This window comes from Arachis hypogaea, chromosome 6 (assembly GCF_003086295.3).
Source record: "Arachis hypogaea cultivar Tifrunner chromosome 6, arahy.Tifrunner.gnm2.J5K5, whole genome shotgun sequence".
Lineage (NCBI taxonomy): Eukaryota > Viridiplantae > Streptophyta > Magnoliopsida > Fabales > Fabaceae > Arachis > Arachis hypogaea.
The window spans coordinates 23,913,078-23,936,442 of NC_092041.1; the positions used below are offsets into that span (position 1 = coordinate 23,913,078).

At 39.0% G+C, this 23,365-nt stretch overlaps 1 protein-coding gene and 1 pseudogene across 1 annotated transcript; both read left to right on the forward strand.

Annotated features, from left to right (window-relative positions):
• The first annotated feature begins 2,928 nt into the window (after window positions 1–2,928).
• LOC112805463 (protein FAR-RED IMPAIRED RESPONSE 1-like) lies at window positions 2,929–3,789 on the forward strand. The gene has a single exon (XM_025847849.1). The coding sequence runs from the start codon at window positions 2,929–2,931 to the stop codon at window positions 3,787–3,789; it is 861 nt and encodes a 286-aa protein (XP_025703634.1).
• Window positions 3,790–4,516: 727 nt separating this feature from the next.
• Window positions 4,517–23,365, forward strand: part of LOC112805464 (probable 1-deoxy-D-xylulose-5-phosphate synthase 2, chloroplastic) — a 37,917-nt pseudogene continuing 19,068 nt past the window's right edge.

Sequence of the window (23,365 nt, forward strand, 5' to 3'; positions counted from 1 at the left end):
ATTTCACAATTTTTAAAGTAAGTGAGTACCAACAGATACTTCAAAAATAGATATTCAAGTAAAGTCAAACATTTTGGAATAATGCAAAACCTCATCAAAAATATATATAGTCTCATGTATAGTTCTGAAAGTATAAACTTCATAAAAATGAATTATTTAATTTTAATAAATCAATTATTCTAATCAATTTAAAATCGTTCAAAGCAAATATAATGAGTATGATTCAAAGATCATAATAGATATATGTCAAAATAATTATAGATGCACATTCAAACAATTATAAATGTAAAGCCTACTCACAACATGGCCCCAAGGGACCGAAGATACCAAACCCAGAGTGCCAAATTCAAGGTAAGGAGGATTGAAGTGGAATGGAATGAATGAGCGTAGAATTTGGACCTGAGTAGCGATAAGATGGAGCTGGTGATAGTTCTCGATTGTTGAAACTATAATCCAAACGCGTCAATGGAACCTTTCCTCTCAACCCGAAACTGCGGCAGCCACAACCTCAGCTCCAACCTACTTTCTCAGCAACCACAACGACTCGGACTCAACAGAAATAAGTAGGGTAGCACCGGTGGTGGTTCCGGCAACAACAGTGCCATACCCATTAACCAGAAACCCCGACAGCGGTGATGGCAGAAGAACAGCGACCTCAATGTGACTTCCCGGCGGCCAGAGGTGCGGTGGCGCTTGCAGCAACGGTGAGCTACTCCAGCAACCCCTTGTGCAAGCTCTTTTCCTTTGGCAGTGACCCAGACGACGATAGCTCTCCACGGACGACGACAGGCCATAGCCGGCGGTGAGCTAGTCGCAGCAGCTCCTCCGATAGCCAGCCCTCCAGCACGATGACAACAACAGAAAGGCTTCCCTCTCTATCCTCGTGTTCACCTCTTTCTCTCTCCTCCATCGCTGTTGATGACGGCGGCAACTGGTAGCGAGGTGTGGCGGCTCGGTGGGGAGGGCAGTGGCAGGACACGCAGCAGCGGTCCTCTCTTCTCCTTCGCAGCGCATCTCTCCATCCATTCTTCTCTTCTTTGTTCATGTGATTTGTGTGTGTATTATGAAGATGCGGGATTTGGGGAGGGTGACGGCTAGTGAAAGACTGAAGGTTGAGAGGGTGTTTGTGTGTGATTAGGGTTAGGAAAAAAAAGAAAAAGAAGAGTGGCCCACAATTTGAGTTATTACATGAATGATGAATGCTATTGGTAGTATTAATTTTACGCTGTTATTAATTTTCTGGTTGTGCTGCTGCTACTGTGGGTTCTGGGTTCTGGTTCTAGTGTGCTGTTGTGTATTTTGTGGCTCTGCTGTGTTGATCATCTTTCTCAATTGTCAATGTTCACTCTTCACTTGTATTGTGTTGATCATCTTTTTCAATTGCCAATTTTCTTTATCAGAATTTAGAAGGAAAATGGCAATCTGAACCAGTAAAAGGATTTCTGTAGCATTATCGTGTGCTCACAATCACAGGAACAAGAAAACTAACTCTTTTTCTGCCCTCTAGTACTTCTTCATCTTTCCTTCTATTTCTGCACTCTTTCAATGTATATTAAGTCAACCCTTTGGATTACTGGCATAATTGAATTGGAGATTTAAGAGAGATATTTGATTTCTTAATACTAAAAATTCACATTTAGTTTTGATCTAATTGTTTTGTTTTGTAGAAACTAATAGAATCTCTTCATGGCTTTATCATTGTTGTTTTCTAAATTATACTAGTTTCTTGTAAGAGAATTAATGCTAGCTAGTCTGGCCTTCCGTTTTGCACAAATAGCAATATGTAAATACGGCCATTTTATCAAAACTATAGTCACAATTAGGAAGTTTAATTTAATAGTATATGATGCAGATATGCCTACGATACATATATTTGAGCAGAAACAAAGTATTTGTACATTATAGCATATGTTGCGGAATATGATAACAACAATTAAGAGTATTGAGTATTGATATACTTGTTATCTCTCTTTGAAATGTTACTTTCTGTATTTACTGTTTTAATTTAGCTTTGCATTCTCTTAGGACTTCTTGGAACAACATTTTAATAAGGAGGATATATATTTTAGGTAAGTTTATTTGATTATTTTAAATAGACAAATTTCAGTTAAATACATTTTTTCAGCATCATTTTTAAGCATCACCCTTCATTCACTAGCTTAGCTCGCATATTCTTTGCATTTGACAAGACCAAGTATTTTTGCTACTTCATTTGCTGATTATTCTTTATTTCATCTAATGGATCGGAGCAAAGAATTATCACAACAAATAATAGTCAGTCACTTTCAAAGGTTTTAATTAATTAATACTAATAGCTTTTAATCTAAAAATGTTATTTATTGCCCTTTGATTAATTCATCTCATTAGAGTGCAATGGATGTTGACTCGAAACCACTCAGTTCACAAGACAACGTCAAAGATTGCATGATAACTGGTGTGGAAGAAAATGTTAACTGCACTTGTGATTGCAGTGGCAGCAGTAGTAAGTGTGTGTCTGTGACGACCGATGATATTATAAACCAGACTTTTGAAACATCGGATACAGCTTATAAGTTGTATGTACATTATGCAAGGTGTCTCAGGTTTGGAGTTCGCAAGGGTGATATAGCACGTGGAAAAGATGGAACACAACGCAGAAGGAGGTTTTTCTGCAGCAAGGAAGGAAAGAGAGTCGAGAAATAAATATCTAATTCGAGTAGGAAGAGGGAGCATAGAGCGCTGACTCGCACTAGTTGTAAAGTCATGCTTGTAGTGTATTTTGACACCAAAACTTTGACTTGGAGGGTTAAAAAATTAGTCAAGAAGCACAACCACGATCTTGTCCCACAATGCATGGTACACCTAATTCCAAACCACCGAGGGTTGACTGAGCCACAAAAAGCTCAGGCAAATACCATCCATGATCATGGTCTTCTAACCTCTAAAATAATGGGACTAATGGTAGGCCAAGCCGGTGGTTATGCCAATGTCGGATTCATAAAAAAGGACCTAGATAATCACATTCAAAGAACTCGTCGTGCAAATCTCATTGGTGGGAATTCCAATGCGATGATTAGCTATCTACTTGGGAAAGTCGATGTCGACCCAATGGCCATGGCAAGGTATAGTGCTACTAATAAAGGTCGGCTGGCAAATTTATTTTGGGCAGACGGTATTTGTAGGTCCGATTATCAGTGCTTTGGAGATGTGCTTGCATTCGATACAACCTACCAGAAGAATAAGTATAGAAGGCCATTGGTAATCTTCTCATGTTGTAACCATCACCTCCAAACATGTATATTTGTTTTTTCCTGGGTAGAGGATGAATGGACGACAACATATACGTGGTTGTTGCAAAATTTTCTAGAAGTTATGCCAAACAAGTCTCCCAATGTTGTGGTAACAGACGGTGACGAAGCAATGAAAGCAGCAATTCGAGAAATCTTCCCAGATGCAACTCACCGATTATGTGGTTGGCACATTCAAAAGAATGTAACGGCAAACATAAAAAACAAAAATTTTTCCAACGACTTCAGAAGATGTTTGTATGCTCCATGGCATCTGGATGAATTTGAAGAATATTGGGAGAATATGATAAAAAAATATTGGTTGGATGAAAATGAATGGGTTCTAAATGAATATGAGAAGAGGAAAAGCTGGGCAAGCGCTTACTTGAGGGATAAATTCTGTGTTCGATTTAGAACAACATCAAGGTGTGAGGCGATAAACAACTTCATCAAGAGGTTTATTTGCATTCACCAAATTCTTCTAGAGCTGGTCCAAAATCTTGAACATGCTCTTAGGGACTAAAGAAATAATGTATTAGTTTCTCAATTTAAGACGCTGTATGGGGAGCCTGTTCTAACTACTGGGCTAGAAGCATTGGAGCTTTCTGCTGCCAATTTTTACACAAGGGAGATTCTTGGAGAAGTAAAAAAGAAGATTCAAGGAGTGGTCGCATTAGATGTAATAAATGAGGAAGACATGTCAACCACTGTTGTGTAAAAAGTTAAGGAGTGTGACAGGAGGCAACATATATATAACGTACTTTATGATCACAATACTGAGCATATGGAGTGTGAATGTAGTCGGTGGAGTACTGAAGGCATTCCTTGCAGCCACATGTTTTGTGCAATGAAAAGGGTAGGTTTACAAAAGTTGCCAGATAGTCTTCTTTTGAAAAGATGGTCAAAGGTTGCCAAGAAGTATCTGGATGAAAGTTCTACTGGAGGCACTACACAAGACAAAGAAAGATAATTTTTAATGCGCTATGTCGCATTGTCACTGGCAGCTACGTGGATGGTATTCTTAGGAGCTCAAATTATCCTTCTTTCCATGACACTATAAATGAAGTTTGTCATTAGACCCAAACACTAGAATAAAAATCTGGCTTGAAAAGACAAACAAGAGATTCTCCCACGCCAAACTTTGTTGGTGACCCTTCAGTGGTCAAGACAAAAGGAGCACCCAAGGGGAAAAAGGAGAGGGGTAAACGGAGGTGCACTAAATGCAACTGTGCTGGTCATGTAAAGAATAAATGTTCTGTGAGAATGACGGTGACGATTTGGGTGATAAGACTGGTAGTGGCGCGCAAGCTAGCTTTAGTACCGAAGAGGTCAGTAAGATACAATATTGCATTAGTTGTTACTTGAATTAAAATAAACTGGTAACCTCTATGTCATAGTTATACTTGATAGAATTTTTGACTCAATGTGTTATTTTTTCATAGGAGCTTCCCAAGGACTCTATGGCTTCTCAAGAGACATTAGCAGTGCCAAATACAGAAGTAAATGCATATGTGCAGTAAGAGTTTGGGCTAGGTAATTCAGGATTGATTAATAGCCATGAGACTCCCATCCCACCATATGGAAGTCATCAGTGGCTATTACAGGTATAAATAATAAGAGATGAATAATTGCATTGTTGAAACTTAGTGTTTCGGTAAGTTTTAAACTATTTGAAATCACATTATGATTCGTTGAAGTCCTTTTTATTTCTCTCAAATTTGTTTGTACTGTGGAGAACAGATTGTACAACAAGGACATTATTCAAAGTTCAAAGGGATGCAGTAGCATATACTTTTATATATTCATGAGGGTATGGTTTAAGATATTAGTTAAATTTTTCAAATAGTAGTGCTTTGAGGTTGATATAAATTTTTTATAATTATAATTTTTGATATTTATCATAACTTGTCATCGCTACACTCGGCTGAAATGTGCAGAAGGATTCAACAGTTTTGATTTATATAGTTAAAATTATTGTTGATTCTTATTCGTGCTAAAATTCAAAAGGGTCTCTTGTTGGTTCTTATTCATGCTAAAATGCATGCTAAAATTTTGTTTGATTTACGAAATGCATGGAAAAATTATTATAACTATAATATACCTCCATGGTTGATGTCTCAACAAGTATCAATCTGTATGCTAAAGGAAAAGATAATTTGGAACCTGTGTTCTCTTCCTGAGAAAAAGAGAGTATTGGAGCAGTAAATGATAAATGCAGATATTTTTTTTGTCTGAGTAATATATTAGGGAATAGGATGATACTATCTTATTGCATCATTCCTGGGCTTGCAAGCTGAATTTGTTGCACTAGATGTTATAGTGCTAAACTATGGCATTAAAGCAGTCAATAGTAGCTGACATTGGTTTAGTTACTCTAGTAATATAGTGAGTTAGTGAGATACTTAAGAGAGCCGTAGCAAAGTATTTTTATCAGTGAGGTCTTTGCAAATGCACCTTTCTTTATCTCAGTAGAGGTTGCCAGTGCTTTAGATGCAAGGTAAATATTAAAGATTGCACTCATGTATGATTTTCTCTATTTTAATGTTAATTTTCAAGTTTTTTATTTTCAGCAAAAATGATGACTACAGAGAGATAACTGTTCCAGTTGGAAAAACTTATGAGGTATATTTATAAGTCTTGGAAAATATCTTCATTTTTATTTTTTCCTTAATTGTGACAGCTACTTATTTTCTTTTTGCATCTGATCATCCTTTTGATATGTAGGAGTTAAAATTCTATTGATACAAATGTGAGTAGGTGAAAAGAACACATAATTATCTGGTTGTGATCTAATTGAATTCATTTGCGCTTTAAAAGGTTGCATTTGAGAGGGACCTATAAAATTACAAACAACTGAAACAAAGTGATGAATATGAAAATATATTTGGCCATGTCAATGTTTGTAGTATTCATTGGAGATAAGGAAAGGACAGTGATGAAAGATTACGCTATCAATACTATCAATGCGTAGAAAAAAGAAAATAAAGAAATCTTAGACAAGAGTAATGAAAATCTACTAAAAGCACAAATATCCTAAAATGATCAGAGTTTCCATTATCATGGGTAGCTATCGACTGAGATCCTAGAAAGAAAGGGAAATCATATGACTGACTTTGTGATTCAATTCAATTTTTCTTTTCAACAAAAACATGTGGCATCTCCTTTTGCTTTTTTCTTTTGAGTTCAAATTTTAAAATTTAAAATCATGTTTATATCATGTTATTGGTCAGTTTCAGTTGAATGAATCAAGTTTGTCTTTTCTTAGGTTCCGCTCTCGGTGGACTCTGTAAACTCGTACATTGCATGAGATTTTTTACTAGTACAAGGCATGATAACTATGGTATTGCTACAATAAAACATTTTTTATTTGAAGAATTCGTGTTGTTTTCCTTGCATCCGTATGAGGTGAAATTTCTATGTTCTGTGGTTTATTGTCAGTATATTTGATTTAGTTTCGAGTTTTTAAGTCCTTCATAGTGGTTGATTATTTTGACACAGCTGATGTTACCGTACCGCCGCTATAAGTCTGACCAAGTGTGTTTTTCATGCTTGTAGTGGTCTGAATTTCTCAGGAGAGAAGCCAAAGACCCCAGTGTTGGATGCAGTAAACTATCCAATCCACATGAAGAATCTGTCGATTGAAGAACTTGAGGCGCTTGCTGATGAGCTTCGTGAAGAGATTACACGGTGTCAAAGACCGGTGGACATTTAAGTTCAAGCCTTGGTGTGGCAGACCTAACAGTGGCATTTCACCATGTCTTCAACACTCCTCAGGATAAGATCATTTGGGATGTTGGTCATCAGCCTATGCTCATAAGATTCTCACCGGAAGAAGATCCAAGATGCACACCATTCGACAGACTGGTGGACTTGCTGGATTCCCCAAGATTGCTGAGAGTCTTCATGATGCCTTTGGTGTTGGTCACAGATCTACTAGAATTTTGGCAGCCTTAGGTAAAATAAATTAAATTAAAGGATATGAAATTGATAATTGAGACTTCTCAAATAAAAGTTAAAAATTTACTAATCGAAAATGTTAGATAACCAAAGAAATTTAGATAAAATTAGTCAGAATTTATTTTATTTAAAATTTATTAGTTGCTATGAATACTAAATAAAATAAGTTTTGGCTCTTCTCTCTAACATTATCGGTTTCTAATAAAGCGAATTCACACTTTGGTTTCAGGGATGGCAGTTGCAAGGGACCTGATTGGGAAAAATAACCACGTGATATCGGTGATTGGTGATGGAGCCATGACAGTAGGACAAGCCTACGAGGCCATGAACAATGCTAGTTTTCTTGACACTAACCTCATCATTATATTGAATGACAATGAGCATGTCTCTCTCCCCATAGGCCTGGCACATGCTTCTTTGAAGAGCTTGGCTTGTTCTACATTGGCCCCGTAGATGCCCATCAAATGGAAGACCTTGTCCACATTCTCAAGAATGTGAAGGGAATGCCATCACTCGGCCCTGTCCTCATCCACGTCATCACCGAGAAAGGTAAAGGCTATGCTCCTGTGGAAGCTGCACCCGACAAGATGCACGGTGTCGTCAAGTTCGACCTTAAATCGGGAAGCAGATGAAGACTAAAGCACCCACACATGCTTACTGATAAACCACTATTTCATGGTTTATCTTGCACTAATTTGAGTGGTTTTTATCAACTCTTTACCCACTTATTCATATGATTTGCATGATTTTACAATTCCTTCCCAATTTTATTCTATGGTTGAAAACTTGCTTCCTATACATTTAAATTATATATTTTTAATTCCCCTTTATACCATTCGATGCCGTGATCTGTGCGTTAAGTGTTTTCAGGCTTTATAGGGCAGGAATGGCTTAGAGGATGGAAAGGAAGCCTGCAAAAATGGAAGGAACGCAAGGAAACAAAGAAGCTGACCAGCGAGAAGCGGCGCGCAAGCGCACCTGGCGCGTACGCGTACATTAGCGCATTCACATATTGACGCGCACGCGCACCTGGCGCAAACACGCAACAAGCAAAAAGCACAATCAACGCGCACACGCACCTGGCGCGCACGAGTGACATGCGCGACCTGCAGAAATCGTAGAAATCGCTGGGGGTGATTTCGGGCCGGTTTTAAACCCAATTTTCGGCCCAAAAACCCAAACTAGAGCCAGAAAATAGCAGAGACTCAGGGGACATTTTCATTCTGCATTGTTTTAGTTTAGTTTTGGGAAGCTAGAGAGAATTCTACTCCTTCCTCTAGGTTTTTTTCACATTCATAGTTTTAGAGTTTTAGTGCTTTGCTTTGGATATTGAGAAGATTCATTACCTCCGTTGGAGCTTCCTCATTCTAGTTTGTCTCTCTATTCTTTACTCTTTTATTGCCCATTGACTCTATTTAGATAAGTATGTTCATGATTTTGGGATTTATTAATGCAAAGAACCATTTTTACTTTTAATTAAATTTTAGTTATTAACTATCATGATAATGGAGTAGTTCCCTAACTTGAAAATCTTGAGTTGGAATACTCAAGTGTTAATATTAATTAGAAGTTGTTGGCTAATTCTCATGTCTTCGACTCTAATCCTTTCTTAGGAAAGGATTAGGACGCAAGCGATAGGATTAGTTTGAGAGTACTTGACTTTCCCTTATTATATAAGGGATAACTAAGTAGGATAACAACCCTTTTATTATTACACTTGAGAGAGTTCAACAGGGATAGAACTTCCTTTTAATCTTCTCCCGGTCAAGGCTTTTATTTAAATTACATAAATTCTCAATCATTTATTTCTCTGTTTCTCAAACTCAAAAATCTCTTGGAAAATCTTGATTAATAAAATAGCACTCTTTCTGCAACTTGTTGGGAGACGACCTGGGATTCATACTCCCAGTATTTTATTTCTAAATTTTGTGACAACCCCTTCTAAATTGATACGCGGAATCAACATTGGTTAAGAGCTATACTTGCAACGTTGTTTTCTCTATAAACTCTTGATCGGTGATTTTTCCGTATGTCAATTTTTGGCACCGTTGCCGGGGAATTGCAATAGTGTGCTAATTTATTGGTTAGAATTTATTTATTTGCATTTTATTTTATTTTGCTACAATGAGCTGTATGTTTCTTTCATTGAATGACGCGTTCACTACCTGATCCGAGCCTACCCGTATTTGATCCTGAAATTGAAAGAACTATCTCACGTATAAGGCAGGCTCGGCGTTGGTTAGTCATGTCTGAGGACGAATCTGAAACGTCGTTTAAGGAAGAAACAAGCTCAGCTCCTTGGTTGATTTACGCGCAGAGAACATGGTAGCGCCCAAGAGGATTACTCTCTAGGAAGTAGAAGCTCCAGACTTCACACTACCACCTTTCCAAGCGGATCATTCAAATCTAGGTACAGATATTGAACTGAAAATTGCACTAATCAATCTACTGCCAAAGTTTCACGGCTTACCTGCTCAAGAGCCTCTCAAATACCTCAGAGTCTTTCAAACAGCCTGTTCTACTGTCAGGCGTAATGGTGCAACTGAGACTTCTATTCTGCTGGCCACCTTCCCGTTTTCTCTTGAGGGAAAGGCGAGGGAGTGGTACTACACTCAACCTAAAGCAGTTCTTACTAACCGGGACACACTTCGAAGAGAATTCCTAGAAAAATACTTTCCAGTTGAAGTTACTGATAGACTAAAGAAAGAAATTTTAATGATTATTCAAGGCGAATCAGAGACTCTTTATGAGTATTGGGAGCGCTTCAATAATCTCCTAGACGCGTGCCCCCACCACATGATTGACAAGTTGGTGTTGATCAGCTACTTCACACAGGGCATGAAGCCTCAGGACAAGACTACATTGGATGGTGCGAGTAATGGTTCTCTGAAAAAGTACAAGACCACAGAAGAAGCATGGTAACTAATCGCCGACTTAGCTAAGTCCGCTCAGAATCACAAGCACAATAGGAACAACCACCCCAAGGTTGTGGCAGAGGTTTCCTCTAGCAGTGAGAATAATACTCTCACACAATCAATATGAGAGATGACCAACCTACTGAAACAAATACATCGGGGCCAACAACAATCTCAGCCCCCCTCACCATAACATAGTCAACAACTGGTTCCTCAGAGTATATGTGGAATATGCGCTGATTATAGTCATTACACTGATGAGTGTCTACAGCTCCAACATGAGGACAACACCGTAGCAGCTACTCACAGTTTTTATGACAACCCAAATCAAGGATACTATCAACAAGGTGGCAACTATAACCACGGTGGGAACCTTAACCAAGGTTGGAGGGACAACTATAATAGAGGAGGCAGAGACAACCAAGGAAATCAGAGGTGGAATAATAATAATAACCAGCAGAACCAGTATCAGCAGAATCCCCCCTATCAACAGCAGAACCAGAACCAAGCTTACAGAGCACTTCATCTAAGGCGGTCCCAAGCGTCTCAGCAGACCCCTCAGATCACTTACTCCTCTTCCTCTTCCAATGATGAGTTACTACACTTTATTGATCAGAGACAGAAGACCATGGAGAATAACCTTACTTCTACTTTAAACGGTCTGAACTCTACCTTGCAAGCTCTTGTATCACAAATAGGATCACTGAATAACTCTAACAACCAGCCTTCAAGCTCCAGTGGAATTCCTTCTCAACCCTTACCCAACCCCAATGGTGGCATCAATGCCATCACCTTGAGGTCCGAAACCACACTGCAAGAGAGGAATCCTGAGGAGCCAAGCCCACAAGAACACACCCCAACTGAAGACATGCTTGAAGTGGAGGATGTTGAAAAGGAAGATAAAGTGCAAGACACGGTTGAAGAAGAAGTAACTCAACCAGAGAATGGCGCACCAAAAGGAGCTAAAGCTACCAAAGACGCCACCCCTATCCCATTTCCACACCTTGTAAGAAATCCCAGAAAGCAGATGGAACTTGACCCAAAAATGGTAGAAATATTCAAAAAGGTTGAGGTAACTGTCCCTTTTTTTTAAGTTATTCAGCAAGTACCTAAATATGCGAAGTTTCTAAAGGATTTGTGCATACATAAGGATAGGATTAATGAATTAGAAACTATTCCTTAGGTAGTTCTATATCTGCATTGATGGGGGATATACCTTAAAAATGTAGTGATCCAGGTCCATGCATGGTTAACTGTACCATTGAGGATGTAATATTTTCTGACTGCATGTGTAATCTAGGAGCGTGTGTGAGTATTATGCCCTTGTCTATATATAATGCCTTGAGGCTCCTTCCCCTAAAAAGGTCGGCAGCTCGTTTTGTGTTAGCAGATAAAAGCATTACTATAGTGGTTGGAATTGCTGAGGATGTGTTGGTGAGCATTAATGGGCTCACATTTCCCATTGACTTCTATATCTTGGAGATGCCCCAAAACAACTCAGGGAAACTGTCATCCATCCTACTCCAAAGACCATTCCTAAAAACCTCCAAGTTCAAGTTGGATGCATTCTCAGGAACCTATTCCTTTGAGATAGACGGCCGGGCAGTGAGCTTTAATCTGAATGAGGCTATGAATCATCCTCCGAAAAACCATTCTATTTTCCAGTGCGACATCATTGATGAGACAGTGGTTGTAGTTTACCAAGAAGCAGTAGAAGATATGCACATGGAGCAAGGTCCAAGTGTGGGGAACCCCTCTAAACACAATGAGGACATTATGCCATCATTACTGGCTCCAGACGATCCAGTGCCCGATCAGGAGTAGAAATTGGAGTTAAAACCCCTTCCACCCCACCTCAAGTATGCTTACCTTGAGGATAATCAGATGCTCCCAGTTATCATTATAAGGGAACTCACAGCCCAACAGGAGGAGCAGTTGCTTAGTGTGTTGAGAAGACACAAGAAAGCAATTGGGTAGAGCTTGGCGGATATAGTAGGCATCAGCCCTCAAGTTTGTGAGCACAGAATATTTTTAGAAGAGGGAGCAAGGCCTGTTCGTCAACCCCAAAGAAGACTGAATCCAACCATCTTGGAGGTTGTCAAGAAGGAAGTGACCAGACTACTGAAAGCAGATATCATCTACCCCATCTCAGATAGCGAATGGGTGAGCCCAGTAAAAGTGGTGTCCAAGAAGTCTGGAGTCACAACAGTAAAGAATGAGCAAGGAGAGCTCATAGCAACCAAAGTGCAGAATTCCCGGAGGGTGTGCATTGACAACAGGCGCCTCAACCAGGTCACTCGTAAGGATCACTATTCCCTGCCATTCATTGATCAAATGCTGGACCGCCTATCAGGTAAATCACATTACTGCTTTTTAGATGGTTACACAGGATATTTTCAGATTCATATAGCTCCTGAGGATCAGGAAAATACTACTTTTACATATCCCTTTGGAACTTATGCTTACAAGAGAATGCCTTTTGGCATATGCAATGCACCAGTTACTTTGCAAATGTGCATGATGAGTCTTTTCTCTGATCTTATTAAGAATTATATGGAAGTTTTTATGGATGATTTTAGCGTATACGGTGATTCCTTTAGCCTTTTCTTGGATAGTTTATCTGGAGTATTAGACATGTGTGTTAGATCAAACCTTGTTTTGAATTTTGAAAAGTGTCATTTTATGGTCAAACAAAATATTGTTTCTAGGACATGTTGTCTCTAATACTGGTATTTCTGTGATCCAGTAAAGGTAAATGTCATTTCTAGTCTGCCTTACCCCTCCTCCGTTAGGAAAGTTCGCTCGTTCCTTGGTCATGCAGGTTTTTACTGGAGATTTATCAAGGACTTCAGTAAGGTAGCTTTACCTTTATCTAGACTGCTGCAGAAGGATGTTGAATTTGAGCTGAGTGAGGACTGTATGGAAGCGTTTGATAAGCTGAAGATCGCCTTGACTCAAGCTCCAATTGTGCAAGAACTAGACTGGAGTCAGCCCTTTGAGATTATGTGTGGCACCTCCAACCATGCTGTAGGAGCGGCGCTGGCCCAGCGCAGAGGTAAGGACCCTTTCGTAATTGCATATGCTTCGAAGACCTTAGACGCTGCTCAGTCTAATTACACTATCACTGAAAAAGAACTTTTAGCTATTGTTTTTGCTCTGGATAAATTCCGAGCCTATTTACTTGGCACTAAAGTGGTAGTGTACTCAGACCATGCAGCTCTCAAATATTTGTTAGCTAAAAAATAGTCCAAACCAGGGCTGATACGTTGGATACTGTTGCTGCAAGAATTTGATTTAGAAATTAAGGATAGGACTGGTTCTCAGAATTTAGTGGCGGACCACTTGAGTCGCCTTGAGCACATCAAGCATGACTCCACTCCTATCAATGATGCTTTTCCATTTGATATCTTGCATGCAGTATCTGAAGTAGTTCCTTGGTATCCACCTGTAGCTAATTATCTAGTTAATCATACCTTCCCTCCCAGTTTCACTAAGCATCAGAGGGACAAGCTGAAAAGCGAGTCCAAATATTATATTTGGGATGATCCATATTTATGGAGGTATGGTGCTGACCAGATAATTAGAAGATGTGTGTCTCAATCAGAATTCCAGTCTATTTTAGAGGCATGCCACTCCTCTGAGAGTGGTAGACATTTTGGCCCTCAAAGAAAAGCTAGAAAAATTTTAGCCTGTGGATTCTGGTGGCCTACTCTTTTTAAAGATGCTGCTGCCTTCTGTAAATCTTGTTCCCCATGCCAGAGGTTCGGTAATATATCCAAGATGGATGAGATGCCCCAACAACTTATGTTGTTCTGTGAGATTTTTTATGTTTGGGGTATTGACTTCATGGGTCCATTTCCCAACTCTAGTGGCTTCTTATATATATTGTTAGCTGTAGATTATGTTTCCAAATGGGTGGAAGCAATTCCTACCCGTACTGATGATGCTAACACTATTGTCTCCTTTGTTAGAAACCATATTATCTGTCGCTTTGGATTACCACGAGCAATCATGAGTGATCAAGGCACCCTTTTCAATAACAGGAGACTGACCACTCTACTGAAGAAGCATGGCATTATTCACAAGGTAGCAACTGCGTACCACCCGCAGACTAATGGACAAGCAGAGGTGTCTAACAGAGAGATAAAGCGTATCCTGGAAAAGATAGTCAAGCCTCATAGGAAGGACTGGAGCACCAGGCTACAAGATGCACTTTGGGCATACCGGATAGCGTACAAGACACCTATAGGGATGAGCCCCTTCCGCTTAGTTTATGGAAAGCTTGTTGATGCGCGGATAATTTATACGCTTTTTGGCATTATTTTTAGGTAGTTTTTAGTAAGATCTAGCTACTTTTAGGGATATTTTTATTAGTTTTTATGCAAAATTCACATTTCTAGACTTTACTATGAGTTTGTATGTTTTTCTATGATTTCAGGTATTTTCTGGCTGAAATTGAGGGATCTGAGCAAAAATCTGATTCAGGGTAAAAAAGGACTGCTGATGTAGTTGGATTCTGACCTCCCTGCACTGAAAAAGGATTTTCTGGAACTACAGAACTCCAAATGGCACACTCTTAATTGCGTTGGAAAGTAGACATCCAGGGCTTTCCAGCAATATATAATAGTCCAAATTTTATTCAAGTTTAGATGATACAAACTGGCGTTCAACGCCAGTTCCATGCTGCATTCTAGAGTAAAACGCCAGAAACATGTCACAAACCAAAGTTAAACGCCAAAAACACGTTACAACTTGGCGTTTAACCCCAAGAGAAGCCTCTGCACGTGTAAAGCTCAAGCTCAGCCCAAGCACACACCAAAGTGGACCCCGGAAGTGGATTTCTACACTTAGACTTATTTCTGTAAACCCTAGTAGCTAGTTTAGTATAAATAGAACTTTTTACTATTGTACTAGGCGTCTTTGACCAAATCTTTGATTAGTTTTATGCTATCTTAGACTTTTGTGGAGGCTGGCCATTCGGCCATGCCTAGACCATATTCTTATGTATTTTCAACGGTGGAGTTTCTACACACCATAGATTAAGGTGTGGAGCTCTGCTGTTCCTCGAGTATTAATGCAATTACTATTGTTCTTCTATTCAATTCAACTTATTCTTATTCTAAGATATTCGCTGCACTTCAACATGATGAATGTGATGATCCGTGACACTCATCATCATTCTCACCTATGAACATGTGCCTGACAACCACTTCCGTTCTACCTTAGATCGAGCGTGTATCTCTTGGATTCCTTAATCAGAATCTTCGTGGTATAAGCTAGAATTATTGGCGGCCATTCCTAAGATCCGGAAAGTCTAAACCTTTTCTGTGATATTCCGAGTAGGATCTGAGATGGGATGATTGTGACGAGCTTCAAACTCGTGAGTGTTGGGCGTAGTGATAGACGCAAAAGGATCAATGGATCTTATTCTGACATGATCGAGAACCGACAGATGATTAGCCGTGCTGTGACAGAGCATTTGGACCATTTTCACTGAGAGGACGGGAGGTAGCCATTGACGCCGGTGAAACCCGAACATACAGTTTGCCATGGAAAGGAGTAAGAATGATTGGATGAGAGCAGTAGGAAAGCAGAGATTTAAAAGGAACACAGTATCTTCATGCGCTTATCTGAAATTCCCACCAATGAATTACATAAGTATCTCTATCTTTATTTTATGCTTTATTTGTCTTTATATTTGAAAACCATTATAACCATTAGAATCTTCCTATAGCTCGCTTCACACCAACAATCTCCGTGGGATCGACCCTTACTCGCATAAGGTATTACTTGGATGACCCGGTGCACTTGCTGGTTAGTTGTGAGAAGTTGTGACAAAGTGTGATTCACGTTTGAGAGCTCTAAGTCTTTGGCGCCATTGTTGATGATCACAATTCCGTGCACCAAGTTTTTTGCGCCGTTGTCGGGGATTGTTTGAGTTTGGACAACTGACGGTTCATCTTGTTGCTTAGATTAGGTAATTTTCTTTTCGAAAAAGTTTTCAAAAATTTTTTTATTTATTTTCATTTTTCCAAAAAAGAAATTTTTGAAAAACCAAAAAAAAAATAATAAAATCATAAAAATCAAAAAAATAGTTTTTTGTTTCTTGTTTGAGTCTAGTGTCAATTTTTAAGTTTGGTGTCAATTGCATGTTTTTAAAATTTATGCATTTTTTTTCCGAAAAATTCATGCATGGTGTTCTTCATGATCTTCAAGTTGTTCTTGGTAAGTCTTCTTGTTTGATCTTCATATTTTCTTGTTTCGTGTCTTTTATTATTTTTCATATGCATTTTTACAATCATAGTGTCTAAGCATGAAAAATTTCTAAGTTTGGCATCTTGCATGTTTTTCTTTTCTTGAAAATTTTTCAAAAATAAGTCTTGATGTTCATCTTGATCTTCAAAGTGTTCTTGGTGTTCATCTTGACATTCATAGCGTTCTTGCATGCATCATGTGTTTTGATTCATATTTTTTATGTTTTGAGTCATTTTTGTGTTTTTCTCTCTCCTCATAAAAAAATTTCAAAAATAAAAAAATATATATCTTTCCCTTATTTTCCTCATAAATTTCGAAATCTTTGGGTTGACTTAGTCAAAAAGTTTTAAAATAAGTTGTTTCTTGTTAGTCAAGTCAAGATTTCAATTTTTAAAAATCTTATCTTTTCAAAATCTTTTTCAAAATCAAATCTTTTCTTTTTCCTTTTGTTATTTTCGAAAATTTTTTAAAATTGATTTTCAAAATCTTTTTCTTATCTTTATTTCATGATTTTCGAAAACTTTACTAACAATTAATGTGATTGATTCAAAAAAAATTTGAAATTTGTTACTTTCTTGTTAAGAAAGGTTCAATCTTTAAATTCTAGAATCATATCTTTTAGTTTCTTGTTAGTCAAGTAATCAATTTTAATTTTAAAAATCAAATATTTTTAATTTCCTCTTCAAATCTTTTTCAAAATATCATTTCAATCATATCTTTTCAAACATATCTTTTCAAATCATATCTTTTTCAAAATCAATTTCAAAATATTTTCTAATTTCTTATCTTTTCAAAATTGATTTTCAAATCTTTTTCAACTAACTAATTGACTTTTTGTTTGTTTCTTATCTTTTTCAAAACCACCTAACTACTTTTCTCTCTCTAATTTTTGAAAATAACCTCCCTCTTTTTCAAAATTCTTTTAATTAACTAATTATTTCAAATTTTAATTTTAATTGTATTTCTTCTCTTAATTTTCGAAAATCACTAACTATTTTTCAAAAATAATTTTCGAAATTCTCTCCCTCTCATCTTCTATTTATTTATTCATTTACTAACACTTCTCTTCATCTAAAAATTCGAACCCTCTCTTCCCCTTTTGTATTCGAATTTTTCTCCTCTTTCTTCTATTTTTTTCTTCTTCTACTCACATAAAGAAATCTCTATACTGTGACATAGAGGATTCCTCTTTCTTTTCTGTTTTCTTCTTTTTCATATGAGCAGGAGCAAGGACAAGAACATTCTTGTTGAAGCAGATCCTGAACCTGAAAAGACTCTGAAGAAGAAGCTAAGTGAAGCTAAAGCACAACAATCCAGAGAAAACCTTACAAAGAATCTCGAAAAAAGAAGACATGGCCGAACCCAATAACAATAGTGGAGGCGCAAGGAGGATGCTTGGTGATTATACTACACCTACTTCCAATTTTTATGGAAGAAGCACCTCAATCCCTGCCATTGGAGCAAACAATTTTGAGCTGAAACCTCAACTAGTTGCTCTAATGCAACAGAACTGTAAGTTTCATGGACTTCCATCAAAAGATCCCTATTAGTTTTTAACTGAGTTCTTGCAGATTTGTGACACTGTTAAGACTAATAAAGTAGATCCTGAAGTCTACAGGCTCATGCTTTTCCCTTTTGCTATAAGAGACAGAGCTAGAACATGGTTGGACCCACAACCTAAAGATAGCCTGGACTCTTGGGATAAGTTGGTCATGGCCTTCTTGGCCAAGTTCTTTCCTCCTCAAAAGCTGAGCAAGCTTAAAGTGGATGTTCAGACCTTCAGGCAAAAAGATGATGAATCCCTTTATGAAGCTTGGGAAAGATACAATCAGTTGACCAAAAAGTGTCCTTCTGACATGCTTTCAGAGTGGACCATTTTGGATATATTCTATGATGGTCTATCTGAGTTCTCTAAGATGTCACTGGACCATTCTGCAGGTGGATCCATTCACCTAAAGAAAATGCCTGCAGAAGCTCAAGAACTCATTGACATGGTTGCAAATAACCAATTCATGTACACCTCTGAGAGGAATCCTGTGAGTAATGGGACGCCTCAGAAGAGGGGAGTTCTTGAAATTGATGCTCTGAATGCCATATTGGCCCAGAAAAAAATGTTGACTCAGCAAGTCAACATGATTTCTCAGAGTCTGAATGGATTGCAAAATACATCCAACAGTACTAAAGAAGCATCTTCTGAAGAAGAAGCTTATGATCCTGAGAACCCTGCAATGGCAGAGGTAAATTACATGGGGTGAAGCCTTTGGCAACACCTATAACTCTTCATGGAGAAATTATCCGAATTTTTCATGGAAGGATCCACAAAAGCCTCAACAAGGCTTTAATAATGGTGGAAGAAACAGGTTTAGCAATATCAAGCCTTTTCCATCAGCAACAGACAGAGAATTCTGAGCAGAGCCCTTCTAGGTTAGCAAACATAGTCTTTGATCTATCTAAGGCCACTTTAAATTTCATCAATGAAACAAGGTCCTCCATTAGAAACTTGGAGGCACAAGTGGGTTAGCTGAGTAAGAAAATCACTGAAACTCCTCCTAGTACTCTCCCAAGCAATACAGAAGAGAATCCAAAAAGAGAGTGCAAGGCCATTGATATTATCAAAATGGCCAAATCCACAAAGGAGGATGAGGACGTGAATCCCAATAAGGAAGACCTTATGGGACGTCCTCCAGATAGAAAGGAGTTCCCTATTGAGGACCTAAAGGAATCTGAGGCTCATATAGAGACCATAGAGATTCCATTAAACTTCTTTCTGCCATTCATGAGCTCTGAGAACTATTCTTCCTCTGAAGAAGATGAAGATGTAACTGAAGAGCAAGTTGCTCAATATCTAAGAGCCATCACGAAGCTGAATGCCAAGTTATTTGGTAATGAGACTTGAGAAGAAGAACCTCCCTTGCTCATTAGGGAACTAAATACATGAGTTCAGCAAACTTTACCTCAAAAGAAACAAGATCCTAGTAAATTCTTAATACCCTGTACCATAGGCACCATGACCTTTGAGAAGGCTCTGTGTGACCTGGGGTCAAGTATAAATCTTATGCCACTCTCTGTAATGGAGAAACTGGGGATCTTTGAGGTACAAGCTACAAGAATCTCATTAGAGATGGCAGACAAGTCAATAAAATAAGCTTATAGATTGGTAGAGGACGTGTTAGTGAAGGTTAAAGGCCTTTACATCCCTGCTGATTTCATAATCCTAGACACTGGAAAGGATGAGGATGAATGCATCATCCTTGGAAGACCTTTTTTAGCCACAGCAGGAGCTCTGATTGATGTTGACAAAGGAGAGCTAGTCCTTCAATTGAATGAGGACTACCTTGTGTTTAAAGCTCAAGGATCTCCCTCTGCAACATGGAAAAGAGGCACGATAAGCTTCTCTCAATACAGAGTCAAACAAAACCTCCACAATCAAACTCTAAGTTTGGTGTTGGGAGGCCACAACCAACTCTAAGTTTAGTGTTGAACCCCCACATTCAAACTTTAAATTTGGTGTTAGGAGGTCCCAACAATGCTCTGAACATCTGTGAAGCTCCATGAGAGCTCACTGTCAAGCTATTGACATTAAAGAAGCGCTTATTGGGAGGCAACCGTATTTTTATTTTTTATATTTCTATTGTTCTTTTATGTTTTATTAGGTCTATGATCATGTGGAGTCATAAAACAACTGCAAAAATTAAAAACAGAAGCAAAAATAGCAGAAGAAAAAGCACACCCTAGATGAATAGCTGTCTGGCGTTTAAACGCCAGAAACAAGTATCTGTCTGACGTTTAACGCTAGAAACAAGCACCAAGCTGGCGTTTAACGCCAGAAACAAGCATCAGGCTGGCGTTAAACAGCAGAAACAAGCTACATTTGGGCGTTTAACGCCAGAAACACGCATCAGTCTGGCGTTAAACGCCAGGATTGCATATAGAGGGCATTTTACACGCCTAAAGGGTGCAAAGATGAGAAATCCTTGACACCTCAGGATCTGTGGACCCCACAGGATCACCTCAGGATCTGTGGACCCCACAGGATCCCCACCTACCTTCTCCCTCTCTCTCACACTTTTTCATAACACTCTTCCCCAAACATCATTCACCAATCACCTCAATCACTCTTCTCCATCACCTCTTCACCACTCACATCCATCCTCTCTTCCCCATAAACCACACCTACCTTCAAATTCAAAATTTCTTTCCCACCCAAACCCACCCTACATGACTGAACCATAAACCCCTCTTCCTCCACTATATAAACCCTTTCATCCTTCTTTATTTTCACACAACACAACCCTCTCTTACCCCCTTGGCCGAAACCACACTTCTCTCTCTCTCCTCCATATCTTCTTCTTCTTCTTCTATTCTTTCTTCTTTTGCTCGAGGGTGAGCAACATTCTAAGTTTGGTGTGGTAAAAGCATAGTTTTTTATTTTTTCATAACCATTTATGACACCTAAGGCCAGAGAAACCTCTAGAAAGAGGAAAGGGAAGACAAAAGCTTCCACCTCCGAGTCATGGGAGATGGAGAGATTCATCTCAAAGGTCCATCAAGACCACTTTTATAAAGTTGTGGCCAAGAAGAAGGTGATCCCTGAGGTCCCTTTCATGCTCAAGAAAAATGAGTATCCGGAGATCCAACACGAGATCCAAAGAAGAGGTTGGAAAGTTCTTACCAACCCTATTCAACAAGTCAGAATCTTAATGGTTCAAGAGTTCTATGCAAACGCATGGATCACTAGGAACCATGATCAAAGCATGAACCTAAACGCAAAGAATTGGCTTACAATGGTTCGGGGGAAATGCTTAGATTTCAGTCCGGAGAACGTAAGGTTGGCGTTCAACTTTCCTATGATGCAAGAAGACGCACGCCCCTACACTAGAAGGGTCAACTTTGATCAAAGGTTAGACCAAGTCCTCATGGACATATGTGTGGAAAGAGCTCAATGGAAAAGAGACTCAAAAGGTAAGCCAGTTCAATTGAGAAGACTGGACCTCAAGCCTGTGGCTAGAGGATGGTTGGAGTTCATCCAACTCTCCATCATCCCCACTAGCAACCAATCCGAAGTAACTGTGGATCGGGCCATCATGATCCATTGTATCATGATTGGAGAGGAAGTAGAAGTTCATGAAGTCATCCCTCTAGAACTCTACAAAGTAGCCGAAAAGCCCTCCACCTTGGCAAGGCTAGCTTTTCCTCATCTCATTTGCCATTTATGCAACTTAGTTGGAGTTGTCATAGAAGGAGACATCCTCATTGAAGAGGACAAGCCCATCACTAAGAAGAGGATGGAGCAAACAAGAGAGCCCATTCATGGATCTCAAGAGACGCATGAGGAAGCTCATCATCAAGAAATCCCTGAAATGCCTTAAGGGATGTATTTTCCTCCAAATAACTATTGGGAACAACTCAACACTTCTCTAGAAGGATTGAGTCATGACATGAACCAATTAAGAGTGGAACACCAAGAACACTCCATCATTCTCAATGAGATTAAAGAAGATCAAAGAGCTATAAAGGAGGAGCAACAAAGGCAAGGAAGAGACATAGAGGAGCTCAAGAACACCATTGGTCCTTCAAGAAGAAGGTGCCACCATGGTGGACGAAATTGTGATCCATATTCTTTTGTACTTGTATGAAATCATTATTATGGCACCAGTTGAATTCACAACTCCGTTCAACTAACCAGCAAGTGTACTGGGTCGTCCAAGTAATAAACCTTATGTGAGTAAGGGTCGATCCCACAGAGATTGTTGGTATGAAGCAAGCTATGGTCACCTTGTAAATCTCAGTTAGGCAGATTAAATTTGTTTATGGTTTCAAAAATTAATAATAATTGGAAAATAAAAAGGGATAGAAATACTTATGTAAATCAATAGTGAGAATTTCAGATAGGTGTATGGAGATGCTGTGCTCCTCTTGAAACTCTACTTCACTACTCACTCTTCCTTCAATCCTTCTTACTCCTTTCCATGGCAAGCTGTATGTAGGGCATCACCATCATCGGTGGCTACTTTCAATCCTCTCGGGAAAATGGTCCTATGCGCTGTTACTGCACGACTAATCGTCTGGAGGCATCACCCTTGGTTGATGGCTACATCCCGTCCTCTCAGTGAAAACGTTCCTATGCTCTGTCACAGCACGGCTAATCATCTGTCGGTTCTCAATCAGGTTGGAATAGAATCCATTGATTCTTTTGCGTTTGTCACTAACGCCCAGCCTTCAGGAGTTTGAAGCTCGTCACAGTCATTCAATACCGGAATCCTACTCGGAATACCACAGACAAGGTTAGACTTTCCGGATTCCCAGGATCCTACTCGGAATACCACAGACAAGGTTAGACTTTCCGGATCCTCATGAATGCCGCCATCCATCTAGCTTATACCACGAAGATTCTGTTGGGGAATCTAAGAGATATGCGCCCGGCCTAACGTAGAACGGAAGTGGTTGTCAGTCACGTGCGTTCATAGGTGAGAATGATGATGAGTGTAACGGATCATCACATTCATCAAGTTGAAGTGCAACGTATATCTTGGAATAAGAATAAAAGAGAATTGAATAAAAAGTAATAGTAATTGTATTGAAACTTGAGGTACAGCAGAGCTCCACACCCTTAATCTATGGTGTGCAGAAACTCCACTGTTGAAAATACATAAGTAAAAGGTTCAGGCATGGCCGAATGGCCAGCCCCCTTGAGTGATCAAGAGACCGAATAATCAAAGGCTAAACTGTCAAGAGATTAAACTGTCAAAAGATGTCTAATACAATAGTAACTTATCCTATTTATACTAGACTAGCTACTAGGGTTTACATGAGTAAGTAATTGATGCATAAATCCACTTCCGGGGCCCACTTGGTGTATGCTTGGGCTGAGCTTGATCTATCCACGAGCTGAGGCTTTTCTTGGAGTTGAACTCCAAGTTATGACGTGTTTTGGGCGTTCAACTCCGGATCATGACGTTTTTCTGGCGTTTA